We start from the raw sequence: 25,712 nt of genomic DNA, 5'->3' as shown, positions 1-25,712 counted from the left end.
AGAATCCTTAGAATGTTCTTGCTCTTCAGCTGTATGAGACATTCTCTTTAATAGTAGAAAGGAGTCTTCTAGAAAACATTACCTAGCTAAATGGAAATGCTTTTCATCTTGGACACAACAAAGAGGCATTCTACCAGAGACTATGGATATTCCTCTCATCTTAGACTATATCCTGTGCATGACAACATCAGGTTTATCCATCAGTACTTATGAATCCAGTTGGCTGTGATCATGCATACCATCCACCTTCTCAAGGCTACTCAGTTTTTGCAGACCCACTGACCATAAGATTCTGGAAAGGCTAAGAACCTTTCCACTTGTTCAGAAGGTTGCACCCCGGTGGGATCTGAACCTTATTCTCTCAGTGCTAACAAGGCTCCCCTTTGAGCCTTTAGCTACTTGTTCCATGTCCCTCCTTTCCATCAGTCGTCTTTCTCATAGCTATCACATCAGCAAGAAGGTTGGTGAACTTGGAGCAATGATGGCAGGGCCTCCATACACAGTATTCCATAAGGATAAGGTTTTTTTACATCTATACCCCCAAATTAATCCCTAACATAGTTTTGGAATTTCACCTTAACCAATCCATTCACTTATCTGTGTTCTTCCTGAAACCATATTCTTCTGCAGAAGAATGAAGACTCCACTCCCTTTGTTCGATGAGCGTTGTTTTTTTACCTGCAGAGAACACAACCAATCAGGAAATCCCTGAGACTGTTTGTTGCTGTAGCAGAAGGAGTCAGGGCATGCCATCTTCACCCAGAGAATCTCCAAATAGGTATCCAGCTGCATTCTACTCCTGCTGTCAGTTCTCAACCCCCCCAATGGGGTAAGAGCTCATTCCACAAGCATGCAAGCAACAACTGTAGAGTCTCTTCAGAACGTAAGTCCTCCTGGACATTTGTAAAGTGGCCTTACGGAATTCCATTCACACATTTGCAAGGGATTATGCCCTGGTGCAGGACTCTTCTGCTGATGCCTCCTTTGGAATGTCAGTACTTCGCTCAGCCCTTCCGTCTACGTCCTCGAACCCTCCTCATATTTAGGTATTCCTTGTCAATCACCCACAGTGGAATACAATAGGGACCAATACTCAAAGAGGAGGAGGAGGTTACTTACCTGTAACTGGAGGTTCTTTGAGATGTGTATCTGTATTCCACTACCTACCCTCCTTCCCCTCTGCTTTGGATCTTATCTGATTCACAGCAGAGAAGGAACTGGAAAAGCGATTGGTTCACTCTGCCCTTTTTCCCCTCAGTAAGAGGTACGAGCTGAGCCAGGGTGTGTACGCAGATCAAAATACGCTAGTTTTGAATTCCACAGCTCCAGCCTCATGGGGTGCATGAGTAACCCATAGTGGAGTGCAAATAGGGACCACATGTCTTGAAGAACCTCCAGTTACAGGTAAGTAGCCTCCTCTTTTGGTGAATGGGTGGGAAGAGAGAAAATGGATTAAAGTCTTATAGAAGGTTTTCATTATTTCTTTGCCTTAACTTTTCTGTATACGTTTTTTCACAACTAAATGTGATTTTATTGTAAATATTAATATGAAAACATATAAACCTAGACCCTGAGTAGTAATGCTTCAGTTACTTGATACACACAAGATTATATATGGTCAATTTTTATAAATTTGTGTTACAGTTTCTGTGGGCCTTCATTAAATTTTGAAGAACACTAAGTATTTATTCCAATCTTTGAAAAATCTTAACTCCTTTTACTCTGTGATATAATAGTTGGCGAATTTGGTGCTGGTTAAAAGTGCTAGATAGGGCTTCATTTCCCACAGATGTCAATGTCTGTTAACAGTTATAGAAAGTACAACATAACTAGCAGCAGCACAAATCATTCTAATGCAGTTCAACCTTGTTCTGTTGAAAGGCCCTGCCAGTTCATCACTTTGCTGCCCGTTGAGTCTACTAAAAAGCATGTAGGTAGGTAGTGATGCTTTTTTGTTACATGATCATCTCTGCACTAGGAATGGAATTGAGACTACTCAACTGCCAGCATTTTTTTTTTTTTTTTTGTAACTTTGGTCACTGTTGACTTGGGTTGAATTTGAAGTGGCCTACGGGTGAAAAGCTCAGAATTGTATCACTGTGACCAAGAACCATCCACTCCCCTGCTGGTATCTTTTCCTAAATTCTCAGAGCAGTTGTTGTTTTGTAGTACCTAAGCCTCTACATATTATAGGTAATTTCATCTGTCTACTCAGCGGTTGGAGTTAGATGAGCACTAAAGAAATTTCTGAGAAAAAAACAACCACCATGTGTTGCGTATTTTATAACCAAGTCCTATGTCATAAATATGTTTAGGACATATACATCAGTCTCTTACGATAACTCCTGGTATGGTAGTCCAGAAGATCAGCTTTCTATTCCTTTGGTAAATTGTGATAGCCTAACACACATCTAATACACAGTTTCTACTATGATTTATACTTTGATGCAAAGCGTGACACCAAGTTAGCTCTATTGCCTGAAAATGCAGTATTATTTAAATGAAGGGAGATACATATTGAGTGAAAAACTAAGCACAGTGCATCAGACTAACGTTTGTAAATATATACCTGTGGGGGATTCATACTTTCAAGCTTAATACAGTACCTGTAACCTAGTATTCTTGTTTTTCTTTTTATAGTTTTACATGTGGTACACATAAAAAATGAGGCTGAGAACGCGGAAGGCTTCTCAGCAGTCAAATCAAATTCACACCCAGCGTGCTTTGAGGGCAAAGAGGAAACATTCAGAAGTAGAAGAGAGCTTACCTGTTGGAGGAGGAAAACCACAGAAGAATGAAACCGGTCTGTTGTCATCAATTAAAAAATTTATTAAAGGAAGCACGACCAAGGTATGAGCTCAGTGTTTTGTTGCTTTTTTAAAATTTTTGAGTCTCATTCATTTTTTCTAAAATTTGATCAAGTATTGTATTAAGAAGAATAAGAATTTGTAAAAGGCATGTTTTCTGGAGGCAGAACAGCTTTATAAACAATAGAATACACAAATTGCCCCATAATAGTTGTGTGTGAATGCAGATATAGAAGTTAAATTGCAAAGTTGTTGATACTGTCCAACTCTGTATAAAACAATTACAGACGTTTATGATAGTGCCATAAGTTTGAGGACTTGGTATCAGATGTTCCACTGGAGAAATAAGAAATATTGCCTTATAAATACAAGAGGACAAATTCAGCTATAGTATAATCACTTATAATTTCCGTGTGCCTCAGTGAATTTTGTATCTATTTATTGCACCTTAGACATGAAGTTTCAAGGCTAAATTACTGAATCTCTTTCAACTCTATCTAGACACAGATCTGAAGCACACAGATTTTCATATTTAAAACTTGCTCAGTGCAAATTCTTAGGGGAAGATTATATACAGTACGTTACTTTTTTTGAGTGAGTGCCACTTTGAAATAGTTTTCAAAACTGTTATTTTTTATTGTTTTTTTAAAAGATGGACTGATTTTATAAAACCTTTCTTTAGTAAGTCTTATCAGTCTAGAAGTTTAATGGTGAAATCCTAGCGGATCTTAAACATAAAAAAGAAGCTTACAAGAAGTGGAAGCTTGGACATATGACCAGGGAAGAGTATAAAAATATTGCTCGGGCATGTAGGAAAGATATCAGGAGGGCCAAATCGCACCTGGAGCTGCAGCTAGCAAGAGATGTCAAGAGTAACAAGAAGGGTTTCTTCAGGTATGTTGGCAACAAGAAGAAAGCCAAGGAAAGTGTGGGCCCCTTACTGAATGAGGGAGGCAAGCTAGTGACAGAGGATGTGGAAAAAGCTAATGTACTCAATGCTTTTTTTGCCTCTGTTTTCACTAACAAGGTCAGCTCCCAGACTGCTGTGCTGGGCAACACAAAATGGGGAAGAGATGGCCAGCCCTCTGTAGAGATAGAGGTGGTTAGGGACTATTTAGAAAAGCTGGACGTGCACAAGTCCATGGGGCCGGACGAATTGCATCCGAGAGTGCTGAAGGAATTGGCGGCTGTGATTGCAGAGCCCTTGGCCATTATCTTTGAAAACTCGTGGCGAACGGGGGAAGTCCCGGATGACTGGAAAAAGGCTAATGTAGTGCCCATCTTTAAAAAAGGGAAGAAGGAGGATCCTGGGAACTACAGGCCGGTCAGCCTCACCTCAGTCCCTGGAAAAATCATGGAGCAGGTCCTCAAAGAATCAATCCTGAAGCACTTAGAGGAGAGGAAAGTGATCAGGAACAGTCAGCATGGATTCACCAAGGGAAGGTCATGCCTGACTAATCTAATCGCCTTTTATGATGAGATTACTGGTTCTGTGGATGAAGGGAAAGCAGTGGATGTATTGTTTCTTGACTTTAGCAAAGCTTTTGACACGGTCTCCCACAGCATTCTTGTCAGCAAGTTAAGGAAGTATGGGCTGGATGAATGCACTATAAGGTGGGTAGAAAGCTGGCTAGATTGTCGGGCTCAACGGGTAGTGATCAATGGCTCCATGTCTAGTTGGCAGCCGGTGTCAAGTGGAGTGCCCCAGGGGTCGGTCCTGGGGCCCGTTTTGTTCAATATCTTCATAAATGATCTGGAGGATGGTGTGGATTGCACTCTCAGCAAATTTGCGGATGATACTAAACTGGGAGGAGTGGTAGATACGCTGGAGGGGAGGGATAGGATACAGAAGGACCTAGACAAATTGGAGGATTGGGCCAAAAGAAATCTAATGAGGTTCAATAAGGATAAATGCAGGGTCCTGCACTTAGGATGGAAGAATCCAATGCACCGCTACAGACTAGGGACCGAATGGCTCGGCAGCAGTTCTGCGGAAAAGGACCTAGGGGTGACAGTGGACGAGAAGCTGGATATGAGTCAGCAGTGTGCCCTTGTTGCCAAGAAGGCCAATGGCATTTTGGGTTGTATAAGTAGGGGCATAGCGAGCAGATCGAGGGACGTGATCGTTCCCCTCTATTCGACACTGGTGAGGCCTCATCTGGAGTACTGTGTCCAGTTTTGGGCCCCACACTACAGGAAGGATGTGGATAAATTGGAAAGAGTACAACGAAGGGCAACGAAAATGATTAGGGGTCTAGAGCACATGACTTATGAGGAGAGGCTGAGGGAGCTGGGATTGTTTAGTCTGCAGAAGAGAAGAATGAGGGGGGATTTGATAGCTGCTTTCAACTACCTGAAAGGGGGTTTCAAAGAGGATGGCTCTAGACTGTTCTCAATGGTAGCAGATGACAGAACGAGGAGTAATGGTCTCAAGTTGCAATGGGGGAGGTTTAGATTGGATATTAGGAAAAACTTTTTCACTAAGAGGGTGGTGAAACACTGGAATGCGTTACCTAGGGAGGTGGTAGAATCTCCTTCCTTAGAGGTTTTTAAGGTCAGGCTTGACAAAGCCCTAGCTGGGATGATTTAACTGGGACTTGGTCCTGCTTTGAGCAGGGGGTTGGACTAGATGACCTTCTGGGGTCCCTTCCAACCCTGATATTCTATGATTCTATGATTCTAAGTTCTGATATTGGCATTTAAAAACTGTAGATACTAAAAGAAGAACAAGAGCCAGGATGCCAGAGACATACAAAAATATTTCAGAGAAATACATGGCAGATAAATTAGTTTAGACTAGAAAATGTTTTTTATTGTTAGCGAAGTGTTAAAAATGGCAGTTTTATAATTTTGCATTATAGTTAAAATAATACGTAAAGATGCAGTGAAGTGTAAAAAATTCTAATAAAATTGTCTCAGAAAGCTGGATGACTAGGCAACAAAATGGCAGATGAAATTCAGTGTTGATAAGTGCAAAGTAATGCACATTAGAAAACATAATCCCAACTATACATACAAAATGTTGAGTTCTAAATTAGCTGTTAACACTTGAGAAACAGATCTGGGAATCATTGTGGATAGTTCTCTGAAAGCATCTGCTCAGCTACAGCAGCAGTCAAAAGAGAAACAATGTTAGGAACCATTAGAAAAGAGAGAGATAGTAAGACAGAAAATATCATAATGCTACTATATAAATCCATGGTATGCCCATACCTTGTGTACTGCATGCAGTTCTGGTTGCCCCATCTCAAAAAAGATACATTGGAAATGGAAAAGGCACAGGAAGAGCATAAAAATGATTAGGGGTATGGAACAGCTTCCATATGAGGCGAGATTAAAAAACCTGGGACCGTTCATTTTAGGAAAGAGATGACTACGTGGGAATATGTTAGAGGTCTATAAAATCATGAATGGTGTGGAGAAAGTGAATAAGGAAGTTTTGTTTACCCTTTCATATAACACAATAACCAGGAGTCACCCAATGAAATTAATAAGTAGCAGATTTAAAACAAGCATAAGGAAATGTTTCTTCATACAATGCACAGTCAAACCGTGGAACTTTGTTTCCAGGTGATGTTGTGAAGGCCAAAAGTACAACTGGATTCAAAAGAGAATTTCATAAATTCCTGGAGGATAGGTCCATCAATGACTATTAGTCAGGATGGTCAGGGACACAACCCCATGGTCTGGGTGTCTGTAAATCTCTGACTGCCAGAAATTGGGACTGAACAACAGGGGATGGATCACTTGAAATGGTCCAGTTCTTTCAATTCCCTATGAAGCATCTGGCACTGGCCAGGATACTGGGCTAATTGGACCATTGGTTTCACCCAGTATAGCTATTCTTATGTTCTTAGATACCATGCAACTCAATATGTCCTAGGAATTTGTTCAGCACCCATTGTAGCAGGATATAGGCACTGACTTAAAGGAACTATAAAATCATATATATGTTAACATTTTTCTTTACCTGTGGAAAATTCTGTATTGTTAAAACTGTTTAAATTTTGCATATCATTAAACTCAGGCAATAAATCGATTTCACTTTCTGACTCCTATGCTCTAGCACAAAGCAAAATACTTTGGGTTGCAAACACTTCAGGGATATGTGCAAACAAAAACAGTTTTCATTGGAATTAAAAAAATAATTGGGAAGATTTCTGATGATTTAGATTTTGTAAAATTCCCCCATCCCTTTTTTAATTGTAAATATTCATCCTAAATTTTGTTATCTTCACAGGTTCCCTTTAAATATAAAATTCCATGTTTTTCATATATATTGACTTTCTTGTCTTCTGTGTCCAGAACAGCACTTGTAGTGGCAGTGGCATTAACATTGCATGCTATTGATTGATATTGCTGGGCTATATTGCAAAGCTCTCATGACAACACAAAGTAGTCTTGTGGTTACCATGGTAACATCAGAACTCTTTCAGGTGGGATGTGTGTTATATTATACAATAGTTCAGTTACCTGTATATTATAATATAAATTAAGAAAGAGATTGTATGGATCTGTGGCAATAAATGTATAGCAACATATACTTTAAAATATACTAATGCTGACATCAGAGTCATAGTCCATCACTCTGACATCACACTGATGGCTTGTGGGGGTGGGTCTTTAACCCCCCCCCCAAAGTTCAAGCTATTTATTTACATAAAAGTAACTAAAATATGGTTAATAAAATTCTGATGACATTGGGCCCTATCTTATAATCTACATAATGCTCTCAACTCCCATTTAAGTGAATAGATAACTTTAAAACAGTCATACTAATTCTAATATCAGAGTTACAGACCACCAGTCTGACATCATAGAGAAACTAATGCAGATAAGGATGTAGTTTAGATTAGGCACCTTGCAGGACTGAGCCCTGTTTAGAAAGCATTTTTAACAGTTTGTAAGAAGTTTAAGATAGTAGGTTTTTTTAATAATAACACATCTAGTAATATTTTTTTAAAAGTTTTAAAACTTGAAACATTAGAACACATTGACTGAAGTAAGTTATACCAAATTTATTTTTTGTGGGTTTTGGTAACATCATAAATTACATTAGCTTTGCTTTTGTGACTAGCAGTACATCCTTTTCTTTGGAATCATTGCAACCCATTCATTAACTTGCATTTTTATTCCATGGTTTCTGAAAAATCTAAAGAACAGATATCCTATTGATATCAGTGTGATATTGCCATATTAGTTTCAGTATGATGCAATTAGTAATACTAATTGGATATATTCGGGATATTAATTGTAAACAGAAATCTTTACAGAAGAAATTTGCTAATATAAAACACATAGAACAATGACATAATATTGTGCCATTTTATTCTTGAATGCTGTTGACACACTTTACTCCACTTTTGTTGATCGTGATTTTGCCAGAACCGCTCTTGTTCATAGGCTTTTCTTTCCTTATTATATTTATTTGTATTGATACTTTTAGTCTTTTCTCTGGATATTTTATTTTAATTCTTTGTTTGTTTTCATCAAATAAATATCTTTTAGAAGTGGTGGAGTTTTCTTTTGACTTTTCTTACAGGAAAAGGAAAGTTGTCTCTACAGTTTGGGTTTTAACTTTTTTAGTGACTGTAATGCTCCTGAGAGGTGCAAAATTGACAGTCCTGGAGACTGAAATCCATTTTCCACAGAACAGTTACAGCCAGGGCAGCAGCAGTGTTGGCTTCCCCACACCACTGTGGTCTATTCTTTTGAAGGGACCACCTCTAGGATGAAAGGGTAGTTCAGTCTCCATGCTCATTCAGTTCTCTCCCTCTCTCCTTCTATCAATAGGAGTTCCACTAGGTTCCAGTCATGATAGTGTTTTTTGTGATGATTCTGTATCTGTCCACTAGGAACTGGAATGAGAACACCAATGCTTTTCACTTAGGCCACTGAACAGCCTCTAGGTAGTAATGGCTTTCTGTCATTCTTACCTGAGCTAAATTTGAACTAGTGACCTAGAAGGTAAAAGGCCTTACGTTCCTTTTTCCAGTCCATGAGCCATCTAGTTTCTCAATCTCTGCAGTTGTATTTCTCAAAGATTTAGAGTTTGCCTGTACATATACAGTGCTGTCCATTGGAGAAAGCAGGAGCTCACAGGAACTCCCAGTTATTTTTAGTGGGAGGCTTGTGGGACCAATGAGGTGCAGTACTCCTGTATTGTAAAATAGTCTAAGGCCTTTGTTGGGCAAAATGAGGCCTTTTTAGTTTTGAAATTTCAGTTATTTCTTTGCCAAGTTTTAATTCTGTGTTCTGCAAGTTATGTGTATCCAGCATTATATTATTTGGGGGGGAAGACAGATTCTGTGGCTCTCTGGAAATTCTGCAGCAGTTCCAGGTGCATTTTTTATATTGAGGATTTTAACTAAATATAAAAAAGAAAAATGAATGGTACAGTATCCTCTGTGTTGTTTGTTTTGATATCAAATTCAGTTTATTTGATAATATCCACACAATTTGAGTTTTCATAGAATCATAAAATATCAGGGTTGGAAGGGACCTCAGGAAGTCATCTAGTCCAACTCCCTGCTCAAAGCAAGACCAGTCTCCAACTAAATCATCCCAGCCAGGGCTTTGTCAAGCCTGACCTTGAAAACCTCTAAGGAAGGAGATTCCACCACCTCCCTAGGTAACCCATTCCAGTGCTTCACCATCCTCCTAGTGAAAAAGGTTTTCCTGACATCCAACCTAAACCTCTCCCACTGCAACTTGAGACCATTACTCCTTGTTCTGTCATCTGGTACCACTAAGAACAGTCTAGATCTATCCTCTTTGGAACCCCCCTTCAGGTAGTTGAAAGCAGCTATCAAATCCCCCCTCATTCTTCTCTTCTGCAAACTAAACAATCCCTGTTCCCTCAGCCTCTCCTTATAAGTCATGTGCTCCAGCCACCTAATCATTTTTGTTGCCCTCTCCTGGACTCTTTTCAATTTTTCCACATCCTCCTTATAGTGTGGGGCCCAAAACTGGACACAGTACTTCAGATGAGGCCTCACCAAAGTCGAATAGAGGAGAACGATCACGTCCCTCAATCTGCTGTCAATGCCCCTACTTATACAGCCCAAAATGCTGTTAGCCTTTTTGGCAACAAGGGCACACTGTTGACTCATATCCAGCTTCTCATCCACTGTAACCCCTAGGTCCTTTTCTGCAGAACTGTTGCCACTCGGTCCCCAGGACCGATTCTTGGGGCACTCCACTTGATACTGGCTGCCAACTAGACATGGGGCCATTGATCACTACCCGTTGAGCCCAACAATCTAGCCACCTTTCTGTTCACCTTATAGTCCACCTTATAGTTTCAGTATGCTGCAGATTGTCATCTTTAGGTTTCAGATTTAACATTCTATTAAAATTCATGGATAGGGCCCTACCAAATTCATGGTCCATTTTCGTCAATTTCACTGTGATAGGAATTTAAAAATCATAAATGTAATGATTTTAGCTATTTAAATCTGAAATTTCGCGGTATTGTAATTGTAGGGGTCCTGACCCAAAGAGGAGTTGTGGGGAGGGGTTGTAGTACTGTTACCCTTACTTCTGCACTGCTGCTGGTATGGTACGGTATTGCCACCTTACTTCTGTGCTGCTGCCTGCAGAGCTTGGCCCTCAGGAAGCAGCCTCCCAGCTCTGAAGGCAGCAGTGCAGGAGTAAGGGTGGCATGATATGGTATTGCTACCCTTACTTCTGCACTGCTGGTGCCGGGGTGCTACCCTCAGAGCTGGGTGCCCTGCCAACAGCCGCCACTGTCCGGCTGTCCAGCTCTGAAGGCAGCATAGAAGTAAAGGTGGAAATACCGCGACCCCTCTAAAATAATCTTGCAACCCACTCTGCAACTCCTTTTGGGTCAGGACCCCCTATTTGAGAAAAGCTGGTCTCCCCTATGAAATCTTCTGGTGTTAGAATTTTCTGGTGTATTTAGTGGAAAAAAAGACACTATTCAGTGTGTTTTTCCTTTTCTGTTTTAAGGAAGAGAGAGAAAATCCTGCAAAGAGAAGTAGAATTGAACGTGATATAGATAACAGCTTGATTACTTCCACACCTCGAACAGGAGAAAAGCCTAACAAACAGATCTCTCGAGTAAGGCGGAAAAGTCAAGTAAATGGAGGTTTGTAAATATTCCATTCCTATATTAATAGGACAGAGTTAGAGGGTCAAGATCTAATACTTGTATGGTGACATATTAATACAGGGCTTGACTCTGCCCTGTTGGAGTAAATGCAAATTTTGCCATTAACGTCAGTGGGAGCAGAGTTGGACTCACAGTATCTGAAGTGTTCTTTCCTGGAGAGTAATTGTAAGTATACGGCGTGGATGAGACTGAGAAACAATCTGATGAAAATGATTTTTCTTTTTAAGAACCATTCAGTTATGGGAAAACCACCACATATCTTGGAACTATTTAGCCATAGTAATTTCCACTTAGAAAGGCAATAGGAATACTTTGTTATCTGAAATTGCTCATCTTCACAGTGTTTTACAACAAGTGAAATGTCATTCCTTAAGAGGTAATTTGTATAAGAATCATTCCACTTTGCAGGTGCTGAAGGGACTTGGTCAAATAAGTGCAAGAAATGAAATTCTTTCACAAAATTCTTACACACAGGCATGTACTATTCTGTACTTGTAGCAATGACAATTTTAAAATGTAAAATTTATATTCATATTCTTATTTTAACTTCCTTAACCACCTCTGATGTTCTAGCCCTAACCTACTCCATAGAGTCAGACTTCCAACTTTAAACAGATTTCCCACTGAACTCATAACTTAAAATCCCCCCCCGCCCCGCTTTATTGAAAAGCAAACCCAGAAGTGTCTGGTTTTTTGGATTATTTAAAACATTTTGAAATCTTTTTAAGGGTTGTTGAATAGCTTAGTGATCTGGTTGATAGATAGACTTTCTATTTTCAACTTGGGTGTTTATTGAGATAATTACATGACTTGGAATTCTTTGTCAGCTGATCAGACTGCAGCTTTCAAGCGATTTTCTAACTAGCCATGACTTGTCTGGTGCAGTAACAAAGGAATGTTCTATTTTCAGAGAATGTAGGGATTACTCAGTGCAAAATTTTCGTAATGAACTCATTATTTTACATCAATTGAGTACAAGTTCTTATATTTGACAAGAAAAATAGTTGTATAAAGAATAATGTGTTCTTAATTACCTAGTAAAGCAATAATTCCATCATTGGAAACTGGTGATAATGACCTAAACCATGAATCCTATTTTAGACCAGAATAGTCTGTTTGTCACCAGTGTCCCAAAATGAAATTACTTTAATGGTCTTTGGATTGAGCTGATAATACATAGGTTGAGGAAAACTGTTCATTTTTGTAGTTGTGTTTCATCGTCCTTGTCCCTGTTCTTACTACTTCCCCTTCTCCCCCCCTTTTTTGGTATCTCAGATTCCCTTTGTCCTCCTACCTTCCTTGTTTCTCTCTCTCAGGGCAGCTTGCATTGATGGCTGCGAGGTTGGCTGTGACCAGCCATTCAGATGCAACATGGATTTACCTGTAGAAGTTTCTTAAAATGTGCTGTCCTTTGGTGAACAGATCAAATAAATGTCTGCTAGGGAATTATGATTTTTCCCTACCCTTTTCAAAGACTCAGGTGATGGTGTTCTGGTATTCAATGGTTGTCTTGTTTCCAAACAGAAAGACATACCTAGTTAAATGGAAATGCTTCTCGTAGTGGAGTCATGTTCACCACTTGGACTCTTCTGTTCAGAATATAATGGACTATTATTGTCTTTGAAACACTCTGGATTCTTATTTAGTTCTGTTAGAGTTCATTTCGTTGCTCTATCAGCATATCTCCTGCTAGAGGCAGGTCGTTTGATTTTCTCTGACCCAGTGTGTCTAAATTTTTTATTGGCCTGATTCATGCATTTCCACCAGTTATGGAGCTTTTCCCTATCTAGGACTTGCATCTTTTTGAATGCATGTCATCATGTTCTTTATATCACTTCCATTAAGACAATGTTTTTGATAGCCATCACATCAGCTCTCACAGTGAGTGAAATACAGGCTGTGATGACTGGCTCTCCATATGCTGGGTTTCATAAGGACAGAGTCGCTTTCAAGCTGGATCAGAAATGTTTACCAAATGTGGTTTTAGAATTCCATATGAACCAGTTCATATGCTTACCAATATTTTTTCCTAAATATCATGACTTTCTTATAGAGATTAAAGTCCATGTGCTGGATGTTTCTAGGGCTATACCTTTTTATTTATCCAGGACAAAGCCATTCTGTAAATTGGCTACACAGATTTGTTACCAAAAGTCACATATAAAGGGGCCAACTTTGTCATATCAGAGACTCTATACGGTAGTGGACTGTGTTCAGATTTCCTGTTCATTAAACAAACTACCCCTTCCTTATCGAGTCAGGGCGCAATAAGTCAGCATCTGTAGCTTGTTTTGGAGAGTACCTGTTTCTGAGATTTGGTAGAGCAGCTACTTGGAATTTGGTTCATATATTCATCAATCGCTACTCTGCTGTGACAGTTTCTAGATCAGATGCCCTCTTGGGCAGAGGTGTCTCAGTCATTTAGATAAGATTCCTGTTTTCTTAAGGGGTAACTGCTTGTCAGCCACCTATAGTGGGTTCCATGTGGACAAATGCTCAAAGCAGAAGTTATTTATGTTACAGTAACTGGAGTTCTTCAAGATGCCTTTGTCCACATGGAACCCAGGGTCTGCTCTACTTTCCAGTTGGATTGGAATCCTTACATGGATATTCAATATTAGTGAAGGAACTAAATGGTGGTTGCAGCTGCTCCACCCTTAATACCCTGGTTGTAGGGGGCGTGAGGGCATCCAAGGCGCACATGCAGCTCTGACGGATACTGCTGGCTGAAAGATTCCAAATTCGCATGTATGAGGCACACATACCTGCGGTGGAATCTGTGTACACAAAGGCATCTCAAAGAACTCCGGTTACTGTAAGGTAAGTCAGTAGTTTGTTTCAGCATCAGAATGAAACCACTTTATTTTTTAGCTCTTACCTAAACCAGTTCTGAGCTGGCACTTTTCAGCTCTGGGATGCACATGATAATACACACACATTAATAAAAAGCCTTACTCAATTGTTAATTAAAACTGAGATTTGCTTAATTATGTTCCATGATTGTTAGTATCTGTGGTTACGAAGAAAAGTTCTAGTATTTTACTAGAGAATCAAAAATGGCATACAGAATAGCTAAGTAAGAGCTTGATCCTGGGAGGTGACAAACATACTCAATATCCATTGGAGTCCTGTTGACACTTTAGAGACTAACAAATTTATTAGAGCATAAGCTTTTGTGAGCTACAGCTCACTTCATCCGATGAAGTGCCACAAGTACTCCTTTTCTTTTTGCGAATACAGACTAACACGGCTGCTACTCTGAAACCTGTTGACACTGGAATCAGTGGGCACTGAAGGTGCCCAGCACCTTGCAGGAGGCATTCTGCACCTTGCAGGATTGATTGCTAAATGTTTAAATAAAGTATTTTATAAATTTCTACTCATTAATTTTAACTTTTTTTCTCTTTATAATAACTGATTCTTGCTAATTTTGATTCCTTATTTAAAGAATCCTTATTTAGAAAACTGAGGTTATTTTTGATGGTGAGATATGTAATTTTCAGCAAGTGATGGTTCTTTTTTAGTAAAATTCGTATGTCAGCTTATTTGACCAGTGGTGGAGAATGAGGAAAATTCACTGTAGCTCATATAATAAAAATTACAACAAGAAAAGAGCGCAAGTAGATATGAGGAATAAAATCAGTCCATTGCAGTTTTTTTTTTCCTTTTCTTTTACAGAAGCTGGAAGTTATGAAATGACAAACCAACATGTAAAGCAAAATGGAAAATTAGAAGATAATCCTGCCACTGGCAGTCCGCCCCGGACTACATTATTGGGGACCATATTTTCTCCTGTTTTCAATTTTTTCTCACCAGCAAATAAAAATGGTAATTATTATCTAAAGCTACATAATATATATTAACATAAAAGCTAAGTATAGTTCATATTTTCTTTAAAGTTGTTTAGACCTCTAATGCAACAGATGATCCTTCTTGCTGACCTGCAGAGCAAGAGCCACAGTTGCCATAAAGAAAACTGTGCCTAACTATTAGAAGGGTTGCTTGAGCTATATAAGAGGAGGCATGGGCTTAGTTGCATTAACATATTTGTTTTCTAGTTGTATATGTCTAACTCTTCGCTTTGATTTACAAGGTGTAAGAAACTAATTTGGTATTTTTCACCCTATCCAAAATGGATTTCTCTTTCTCCACCCACTTTTGGTTTGTATTTTAATATCATGAATTAAATTAGGGACATCTTCAGTTATTCCAGAACACATCTCTGCATCTACGAATATTAATACTCTGTGAAGTAATTCAGTGTTAGGATAATGATTGTACTGAAACCTCATTTCAGGAACATCAGGATCAGATTCCCCTGGGCAAGCTGTTGAAGCTGAAGAAATAGTCAAACAGCTTGATATGGAACAGGTGGATGAGATCACTACCAGTACTGCAACATCGACCAATGGAGCAATTTACACTAGCCAAGCAGTGCAAGTTAGATCTACTATCAACAATGGTTTGGAAGAAGTGGAGGAAACAACTGATCGTGATCTACCACCACTTACAGGTAAGAAACTTGCATTTTCCTGGTACTCTTAAGTTAAATGTGCAATAATAAAAATGTGTTTGCACATTTGAGTAGAAGCTTTCTAGCCCGGCGTGTTCCTGTATTTTATATAAACAAAGATTCTGCAAAGTGTTTACTTGCATGCTGATTTTCGTGAGCAGTAGCCTGGGAAACGAACTTTGTTATTCGCCAAAAATAGAATCTCATTGTAAACTTCTCAGGCCAAATCCATTCCTGGTGTGACTCAATTGACTTCCAAATTAAAATAAAGCCTAATTCAAATGAATATTGTGATTCCAGGTGTCAGATTTTCTGAGTCAATATGTTTAATGCCAAATGTATTAAAATAAAATGTAAACTCTTGAAATGCCCATCACCAAAAAAAAGTTCCCAATCCTTTGGTGGTTGTTACCAAAATAACATAGACAAATGACAGATTTATGTAGGTCCCTCCTTAATTTACAGTGTTTCCTTCGAGAGAATCATCATGTTCTTTTTGGATGAAAATTCTTAAAACATTAAATTTATCATTGTGCACATGGCCATCACAAGCCTATGCACTATTTAAGTCTCACTTTAAAGTTTCACAAAACTTGTATTTAAGTAGAGCGTAGCTTTGTGTGGGTTCACTGCTGGGAGGTGAATTTCACCGTACAAGATGTAGGGCTGAGGTGAGGAGAAGAAGGTGGAGAATTTTCACGCTGTTAGGAAGACTTGCGCATTAAGTGCAAAATTTTCACATTTTAAAACTGCACTAATAAGACTAGCTCTTGTGGGGTTTTTTGTTTTGTTTTGTGTTTTTTCCATTGAATTTTAGCACCAGTATCTCCAGACAGTGGTTATTCATCAGCTCATGCGGAAGCCACCTATGAAGAAGACTGGGAAGTCTTTGATCCGTAAGTGTTAATATTTTTACTGAAACATTACTTTTATAATTTTGGGCATTGGATTAAAAAAACCTTTTATTTGAGCAAGTGCTTTGTCATGTTTAGAACTTGCTTGCTGTGGTGAACTCTATTTGAAAACTGCTAATTGTAAAACTAGTATATTATGACTGTTCATGGCTTGTTATATTCAGTTTAAATTATTTCTTATTTTGTCTTAATTACTTTAAATTACTTTAGTTGACTTACTGCATTGTCAATTAAGGTAATGTGAATATAGTTACATTACAAATTCTCTTTCCTTTTTAGATATTATTTCATCAAACATGTTCCACCACTAACTGAAGAACAACTTAATAGGAAGCCAGCTCTTCCACTGAAAACAAGAAGCACACCAGAATTCTCTTTAGTTCTAGACCTGGTAAATATGCATATAGACATAAGGTAGTAGTTGGGGAAGAGTGAATTTATGTTCCACTTATTTTGCATATTGGACACATTGGGAACATGATGCTCCCATTGTTAAAAAGAGACCTTATTAAATGCACATGTTGAAAGACTATAAATTATTCAAAAAGGTTTAAAAAATTTCAATTTAAAAGACACAGAGTATAAAGAAATAATTTTGAGAAACTGTCACTGAGTAACAAGAATGGAAAATTCACTGCATTTGTTGCATGATTCAACATTTTTCTTAAACATTTCAATTTTTTTTTAAAATTTTCATGAACAAAAGTTAGCTGACCCTCCAGAGGACTTTCCCAAAGGAGTAGTGGAGAAAATCAGATATAATCAAGGAGAAAATTCAGCATCACCTGTATTTGATCAAATACTTACAAAAGGATGCATCTCCCAGTGAGATTCCCTTAAATCTGAGAGAACTTTTCTCTCGAGAAAGCATGCTTCTCTTTAGAACTATTTGTTTTCACCCTCTGTTGATCCATTTTATTTTATTTGAGCAATTGTTACTGGATAATTCTGTCACTGGCTATATATAGTTGTCATTTAATGAATAAAGAAGTCTAATTTTTTTAATGAAATGGGGGAAAAAACAAATAACTCTAGGAAGACTCATTATATAACAGCTAAAGTTGAGATCGACATTATAAGCACTGTGTAAATGCCACGGTTACAAATGAGATTCTTTCAGATTTGCAACATTAATGAATTGTATAATATACTAATAGCAGTCTTTCAAACCTTAATAGCAGTACATTAAAAATTAAATTGACCAGACTGAATTATAGAGTATATTTCCCTTCCAAAAGAACATAAAGAAGCAAATAGTCCTTTTCAACAGTCCTGTCACAAAAGCATCTTAATTTAGTATGATCTTTTTATTTTATTTTTTCTAGGATGAAACATTAGTGCATTGTAGTCTAAATGAGCTAGAAGATGCTGCACTCACTTTTCCAGTGCTTTTCCAAGATGTCATTTACCAGGTAATTAGAAATATATAGAAAAAATATACTTTTTTGTTTGTTTAATAGATAAAGAGAGAAAATTATTATGCCAATGTAATATCTTCTTCTCAGGAGAGATATAAACATTGATTGGCATCTAAACAGCCATTTGAGTTATATGTTGATTTGAAATTTTGTTAGGCAGTGGTCATGTATTAAAGTATTGTGGAGTACTTTTTATTACTACAGCGTGCTAATGATGATTACTAGTAAAAATGTCAACAATGGTTAGAAAAAAATGTAAATATTCTTTTTAGCAGCAGTATTCTATAGCAGCCTTTCTCCTTACCAGCAGATGGAGGCAGGAACATTGAAAGTTCAGGCAGTATCATTTCCCATGTAATAGTTTGCCACAAACTGTTAACTTTCTTCCCTGCCTGGGGAAACCAATTCGTGCTGGTTGATCATTTCTTACTGTGAAAAAGGCTAATCTCCAGAGCCTGAAGTTAACTAGCTTCTATCTAGCACACTTAGTCTTGCATAGCCTTTGCCAGTAACGTTTCCACCTCTTCCACCACAGCTAGATTCTACTTGGTGATTACAGTTACTTTAGATTGTCTTGTGGAAACTGCTAGTCATTTTTCCTGCTTCAGGCAGTATTATTAGCTTTATATGTTTTACATTGACATACCATAGAGGAACAAGCATGGGAAAGAGGAGATCTGTTCCAGCAACTGCCAAAGATGCTGCACTGACCCAGGCTGTTGTTCTCAGGTCCTTTTGTGTGATGTACCTGGGAGAGGCAACAGCTTCCCCTCCATGTAGTTCGCACGATATTGGACCCCTCTGTAGTATCTTTGGAGAATGAGCCAGTCAACAGGCACCTTAAAAGGACACTTGTCCAGGTATTTTTCCTAATTTTAAAAATGTTTTTCTTCATTGTTGCATATAAAACCCCTTGGAATTTTGAAACTAAAATAATTTTTTTAATGGGTTTCTTAACTTGTCTCCTATTTGGTGACTGCCATTCTCAGTTTCCTCCTGGATGAGCTGGAAAGGAAGCTTCAGATTAATTCTTTGGGGGCAAATAGATTAAAGCCTGTTTTTTTTTCCTTCCCTCTCTGAGGATCTCAGTATGATTTGAGTATTTCTGGCTGTAACTATGCTCTTTTGGTGACGGTGTGTTTTATTGAGTGTAGCTGAGAGCCAGCTTAGGGTCTAATCAAAAGGAAATTTAAGTCAATGAAAAAACTATCTTACAAGGTTTCTGTATCTGTATTTAATAACATTGTACGTAAACCTGTACCTGTTTTTATCCAATAAGATGATGATGCAGTTTCATCTATTATACCTTAGTTATCTCCCAAGCTTAGAATCGCAAAGGAGCAGTATCTTCACAAAGTAGACTTGATAAGGACAGCCTGTATCTACATCAAGTATGTTGTTTTAGGATTCTTGCCCATCTGTTTATTTTATTGAGGTGCTTATATACCAGACATGGCAACCCAGAAAACATTCACCTCTTGCTACGTGAGGGATAATAAGCAGGAGACTAAACTGTTAAGAATTTAGTTATAACTGTAAAATTCAGATAATTGCTGAACAGAAACTGGTTAATATTACATACATTCTTAGCTTTGTATTGTAGACAATAGCTAGCTATTTCATCTGCTTTTGAAAAGTGATTCTTTCAATTATCAATTTGGTCATCTCCTGTGCAATAGGCCCATCTGAATTTCAGATCTCCAAACTCGCTCATAGAGTGTCATTTAAGCTTTCACTGGTGTTGTCTCCTCCTGCTGGCAAGGAGGAAGTAAATGTCTGAGCAAAAGTTGAAGACAAATTATTAGGTAAGAAAATACTGTTATGTGTTTATAAACTACAATACAGTGTAGCTCATTGAAAACAATACCTGACATGGAAAATCAGTTTGTGAAAATGTTTTCTATTAGTCTCTGAACATTTAATACCTTCAGTTAGACTCTTTAAGAAATACTATGAAATTAATGATCAAAAACATGCTTAAATCTTTTTTTAAGAAAGAGTAAAACTTAGCTCAGTACTTCTTTTCCTACAGGATTTCTCCATTCTCTCACACCCAGTTTCACTAATAATTATGCAAATGGAGATCTGGGCTTCATACCATTATGAATTCTCCACCTAACTGAAGGCCATGAACCAATACTTTTGCAGCAGTGGGAGGGTGGATGAGCAAGCAGCTTACTTTGAAGTATATTCTAAAACTGGCCAACAATGCTGCAGGAATGAAGTGATTATAAATATAGTATATATTGAATGCTACAATACTTCTGTCTCTGGAGAACAAGAGTAAATGTTTAATTCTTTAGTACTAGTGTATGAATTTATTTTATAATGTGTTAGCACTTTGTGTCAGGCACTCCCTTTTGTTACTTGGTTAAGAGGTTTGCACTGTATTTAGTTTGTGCTGCAGAGCCACGAATCCTAGACACTAGGTCATCTTGCTCCCTCCTCCATCCAGAGAATATCTTCCCTTTACAAGTAGGCCTTACCCAGTCAAGAGATTTCTTTCTGTTCACTCATTTCTTGGGCTCAAGAGTCTCACTGGTCTTCCTGTTTCAGCTACATAGCCCAATAGTAGCTGATCAAAAGACATTTCACATATTCTACTCCACTGCAGCCAAACATAACTGGATTGTTCAACTCATTACTATGATAGGATGTGGCAGGGGTATCTGAGAATTTTCATTCCCCTTCTGGTGAAATGCTATTCCAGTAGTTTCTCTAAAAGAGCAACAAAATCAGCAGCCTTTGGATCAGTTGTTCAGGCTTCAGTCTGTGGTAGACACCCACAAAGAAAGCTACGATCAGATTGGGACCTCTTAGCCTCGATCTAATTGGACTTTTAGAACTGTTTTTCTCATCTGGAGAGCCACAATCAATTAAGAACCTGCTGTTTCTGTTCCTTTATATGATGATCTTCATCTTGAGTCTCTTACGGTTGGGTAAGATGAGTCTAGTTGCAAATCCAGAGCTGCTGAACTTCATTGACCTATAACTCCTCAGCATTTCTTTCAAGGACAGAGGAAAAAGATCCCTAAAGCACTGCAGAGTGGTGGACATCTAATTTAATAGGAAATACACATCCGGAGTTCTGCTCCTGTTACATTCTTACTTTAAAAAGAAAAGGCGTACCCGTGGCACCTTAGAGACTAACAAATTTATTAGAGCATAAGCTTTCGTGAGCTACAGCTCACTTCATCGGATGCATTTGGTGAAAAAAGCAGAGGAGAGATTTATACACACACACACAGAGAACATGAAACAATGGGTTTATCATACACACTGTAAGGAGAGTGATCACTTAAGATAAGCCATCACCAGCAGCGGGGGGGGGGGGGGAAACCTTTCATGGTGACAAGCAAGGTAGGCTAATTCCAGCAGTTAACAAGAATATCAGAGGAACAATGGGGGGTGGGGTGGGAGGGAGAAATACCATGGGGAAATAGTTTTGCTTTGTGTAATGACTCATCCATTCCCAGTCTCTATTCAAGCCTAAGTTAATTGTATCCAATTTGAAAATTAATTCCAACTCAGCAGTCTCTCCTTGGAGTCTGTTTTTGAAGCTTTTTTGTTGAAGGATAGCCACTCTTAGGTCTGTGATCGAGTGACCAGAGAGATTGAAGTGTTCTCCAACTGGTTTTTGAATGTCATAATTCTTGACGTCTGATTTGTGTCCATTTATTCTTTTACGTAGAGACTGTCCAGTTTGGCCAATGTACATGGCAGAGGGGCATTGCTGGCACATGATGGCATATATCACATTGGTAGATGCGCAGGTGAACGAGCCTCTCATAGTGTGGCTGATGTGATTAGGCCCTATGATGGTATCCCCTGAATAGATATGTGGACAGAGTTGGCAACGGGCTTTGTGGCAAGGATAGGTTCCTGGGTTAGTGGTTGTGTTGTGTGGTGTGTGGTTGCTGGTGAGTATTTGCTTCAGATTGGGGGGCTGTCTGTAAGCAAGGACTGGTCTGTCTCCCAAGATCTGTGAGAGTGATGGGTCGTCCTTCAGGATAGGTTGTAGATCCTTGATGATGCGTTGGAGAGGTTTTAGTTGGGGGCTGAAGGTGATGGCTAGTGGCGTTCTGTTGTTTTCTTTGTTGGGCCTGTCCTGTAGTAGGTGACTTCTGGGTACTCTTCTGGCTCTGTCAATCTGTTTCTTCACTTCAGCAGGTGGGTACTGTAGTTGTAGGAATGCATGATAGAGATCTTGTAGGTGTTTGTCTCTGTCTGAGGGGTTGGAGCAAATGCGGTTATATCGTAGCGCTTGGCTGTAGACAATGGATCGAGTGGTATGATCTGGATGAAAGCTAGAGGCATGTAGGTAGGAATAGCGGTCAGTAGGTTTCCGATATAGGGTGGTGTTTATGTGACCATCGCTTATTAGCACCGTAGTGTCCAGGAAGTGGATCTCTTGTGTGGACTGGTCCAGGCTGAGGTTGATGGTGGGATGGAAATTGTTGAAATCATGGTGGAATTCCTCAAGAGCTTCTTTTCCATGGGTCCAGATGATGAAGATGTCATCAATGTAGCGCAAATAGAGTAGGGGCATTAGGGGACGAGAGCTGAGGAAGCGTTGTTCTAAGTCAGCCATAAAAATGTTGGCATACTGTGGGGCCATGCGGGTACCCATCGCAGTGCCGCTGATTTGAAGGTATACATTGTCACCAAATGTGAAATAGTTATGGGTCAGGACAAAGTCACAAAGTTCAGCCACCAGGTTAGCCGTGACAGTATCGGGGATACTGTTCCTGACGGCTTGTAGTCCATCTTTGTGTGGAAGGTTGGTTCTTTATGAGAGTATCCAGTTTTGAGATGTAGAAGCCCTCTACACCAACATTCCACACAAAGATGGACTACAAGCCGTCAGGAACAGTATCCCCGATACTGTCACGGCTAACCTGGTGGCTGAACTTTGTGACTTTGTCCTGACCCATAACTATTTCACATTTGGTGACAATGTATACCTTCAAATCAGCGGCACTGCGATGGGTACCCGCATGGCCCCACAGTATGCCAACATTTTTATGGCTGACTTAGAACAACGCTTCCTCAGCTCTCGTCCCCTAATGCCCCTACTCTATTTGCGCTACATTGATGACATTTTCATCATCTGGACCCATGGAAAAGAAGCTCTTGAGGAATTCCACCATGATTTCAACAATTTCCATCCCACCATCAACCTCAGCCTGGACCAGTCCACACAAGAGATCCGCTTCCTGGACACTACGGTGCTAATAAGCGATGGTCACATAAACACCACCCTATATCGGAAACCTACTGACCGCTATTCCTACCTACATGCCTCTAGCTTTCATCCAGATCATACCACTCGATCCATTGTCTACAGCCAAGCGCTACGATATAACCGCATTTGCTCCAACCCCTCAGACAGAGACAAACACCTACAAGATCTCTATCATGCATTCCTACAACTACAGTACCCACCTGCTGAAGTGAAGAAACAGATTGACAGAGCCAGAAGAGTACCCAGAAGTCACCTACTACAGGACAGGCCCAACAAAGAAAACAACAGAACGCCACTAGCCATCACCTTCAGCCCCCAACTAAAACCTCTCCAACGCATCATCAAGGATCTACAACCTATCCTGAAGGACGAGCCATCGCTCTCTCAGATCTTGGGAGACAGACCAGTCCTTGCTTACAGACAGCCCCCCAATCTGAAGCAAATACTCACCAGCAACCACACACCACACAACAGAACCACTAACCCAGGAACCTATCCTTGCCACAAAGCCCGTTGCCAACTCTGTCCACATATCTATTCAGGGGATACCATCATAGGGCCTAATCACATCAGCCACACTATGAGAGGCTCGTTCACCTGCGCATCTACCAATGTGATATATGCCATCATGTGCCAGCAATGCCCCTCTGCCATGTACATTGGCCAAACTGGACAGTCTCTACGTAAAAGAATGAATGGACACAAATCAGACATCAAGAATTATAACATTCAAAAACCAGTTGGAGAACACTTCAATCTCTCTGGTCACTCGATCACAGACCTAAGAGTGGCTATCCTTCAACAAAAAAGCTTCAAAAACAGACTCCAACGAGAGACTGCTGAATTGGAATTAATTTTCAAACTGGATACAATTAAGTTAGGCTTGAATAGAGACTGGGAATGGATGAGTCATTACACAAAGTAAAACTATTTCCCCATGTTTCAGAGTAGCAGCCGTGTTAGTCTGTATTCGCAAAAAGAAAAGGAGTAGTGTGTATGATAAACCCATTGTTTCATGTTCTCTGTGTGTGTGTATATAAATCTCTCCTCTGTTTTTTCCACCAAATGCATCCGATGAAGTGAGCTGTAGCTCACGAAAGCTTATGCTCTAATAAATTTGTTAGTCTCTAAGGTGCCACAAGTACTCCTTTTCTATTTCCCCATGGTATTTCTCCCTCCCACCCCACCCCCCACTGTTCCTCTGATATTCTTGTTAACTGCTGGAATTAGCCTACCTTGCCTGTCACCATGAAAGGTTTTCCTCCTTTCCCCCCCCCCTGCTGCTGGTGATGGCTTATCTTAAGTGATCACTCTCCTTACAGTGTGTATGATAAACCTATTGTTTCATGTTCTCTCTCTCTGTGTGTGTGTGTGTGTGTGTGTGTGTGTGTGTGTAAATCTCTCCTCTGCTTTTTCCACCAAATGCATCCGATGAAGTGAGCTGTAGCTCACGAAAGCTTATGCTCTAATAAATTTGTTAGTCTCTAAGGTGCCACGGGTACTCCTTTTCTTTTTGCGAATACAGACTAACACGGCTGCTACTCTGAAATTCTTCCTTTAGTAAAATAGCATTAAAATACAGGTCAAGACTGTTTATTTGGCTAGGTTGCTGCTGCTTATCTAAGGTTCCTGAATTGTCACTCTGTGTGTCATTCGGAAGCCTACAATGTCTATTGAGTAAGTGTGAAGCAGTGGAAACAGCTACAAATATGGTTGAGAGCTCTTTTTGTTTAGAATGTCACCAGGTTACCATCCAGTTTTAAAGTTCTCAGCCATTTGACTTTACAAATTACATCCATGTGAAAGCAAGGCATGTATCTATGCCATGCCAAGAGTCTCAGACCGTTGTGACATCAGAGGTAACTGAGCCAATAACGACCCTTATGCTATAGCTAAATGGAATGCACTGGTTTCACTGGCTGTATGAGGGAGACCGTACAGATGGTGGATTACTTGGCCAAACTTTCACATCTGTGCAACAACATTTGCTTTCAGCTACTAGAAGTCATCATCATCTGATATCTGGGTAACCAGACAGATATTTCTGTGGGACATGAAAGAAGGAAGGGAAAAATAAGTAGTTAGTTCATCTGGTTTGATAAAGTCATAATGATTGTCTAGCTAATTATGGGATTTCGTCAAAGTGTTTACAATATTACAGAATATTTTCTCCTCCTCTTCTTGTTTGTAATAATTCCTTAGAAATTTAACTAAAATTTATGTCCTTACCAGTTTCTACCCCTCTTCAGCACAAACATTTTATTGTTGTTGAGCTGCTGGCATTGTTGTTTTAAAAAAAAGTAACAATATGGAAACAACATGGGGGCGGGGGTTGTACTTGTTTTCACGGATGGAGGTCGGATGTACCCAGTTACATGGACTATATATAGGAAAAAACTACATGGCACAAATTTTAGCCTATGATCATTAATGTCTCTATTTCCTAGTTAAGAGAACATAAGGTTTTCATTAAAAAACAAAATAACTTCTTTAATGAAGATTAACTAGCTAACTTAACCAGATCATGTTTAATTTTTCTGTTTTGCTCTTGGAAATTATTGGATATCATTATTAAACTATTTTAAAATATCTGTTTACTTTTTTCATTCTTACTAGTTTTGAAGCTTGTAAATTGATCATTTTTGTCTTAAAAATATAGGTTACTCATTCTGAGAATCACT

The 25,712-nt window shown here is 39.2% G+C and overlaps 1 protein-coding gene across 3 annotated transcripts in view; it reads left to right on the top strand.

The window, feature by feature from the left end:
• Positions 1-25,712, top strand: part of CTDSPL2 (CTD small phosphatase like 2) — an 87,808-nt gene that overhangs the window by 38,563 nt on the left and 23,533 nt on the right. For 2 of the 3 annotated variants that reach the window (XM_038420179.2, XM_038420178.2), the window contains 7 exons: positions 2,641-2,850; positions 10,779-10,917; positions 14,620-14,769; positions 15,239-15,454; positions 16,272-16,350; positions 16,648-16,759; positions 17,694-17,780. In XM_038420179.2, the coding sequence (XP_038276107.1) occupies positions 2,665-2,850; positions 10,779-10,917; positions 14,620-14,769; positions 15,239-15,454; positions 16,272-16,350; positions 16,648-16,759; positions 17,694-17,780 (969 nt within the window). In that variant the 5' untranslated portion in view covers positions 2,641-2,664. Of the gene's footprint in view, positions 1-1,881; positions 1,935-2,640; positions 2,851-10,778; positions 10,918-14,619; positions 14,770-15,238; positions 15,455-16,271; positions 16,351-16,647; positions 16,760-17,693; positions 17,781-25,712 lie in introns of all 3 variants that reach the window. The other variant, XM_038420180.2, reaches the window with a different exon arrangement.

The sequence above is a fragment of the Dermochelys coriacea genome, chromosome 10, assembly GCF_009764565.3.
Source record: "Dermochelys coriacea isolate rDerCor1 chromosome 10, rDerCor1.pri.v4, whole genome shotgun sequence".
NCBI classification, from domain to species: domain Eukaryota; kingdom Metazoa; phylum Chordata; order Testudines; family Dermochelyidae; genus Dermochelys; species Dermochelys coriacea.
This window is presented reverse-complemented; position numbering and strand designations above follow the sequence as displayed.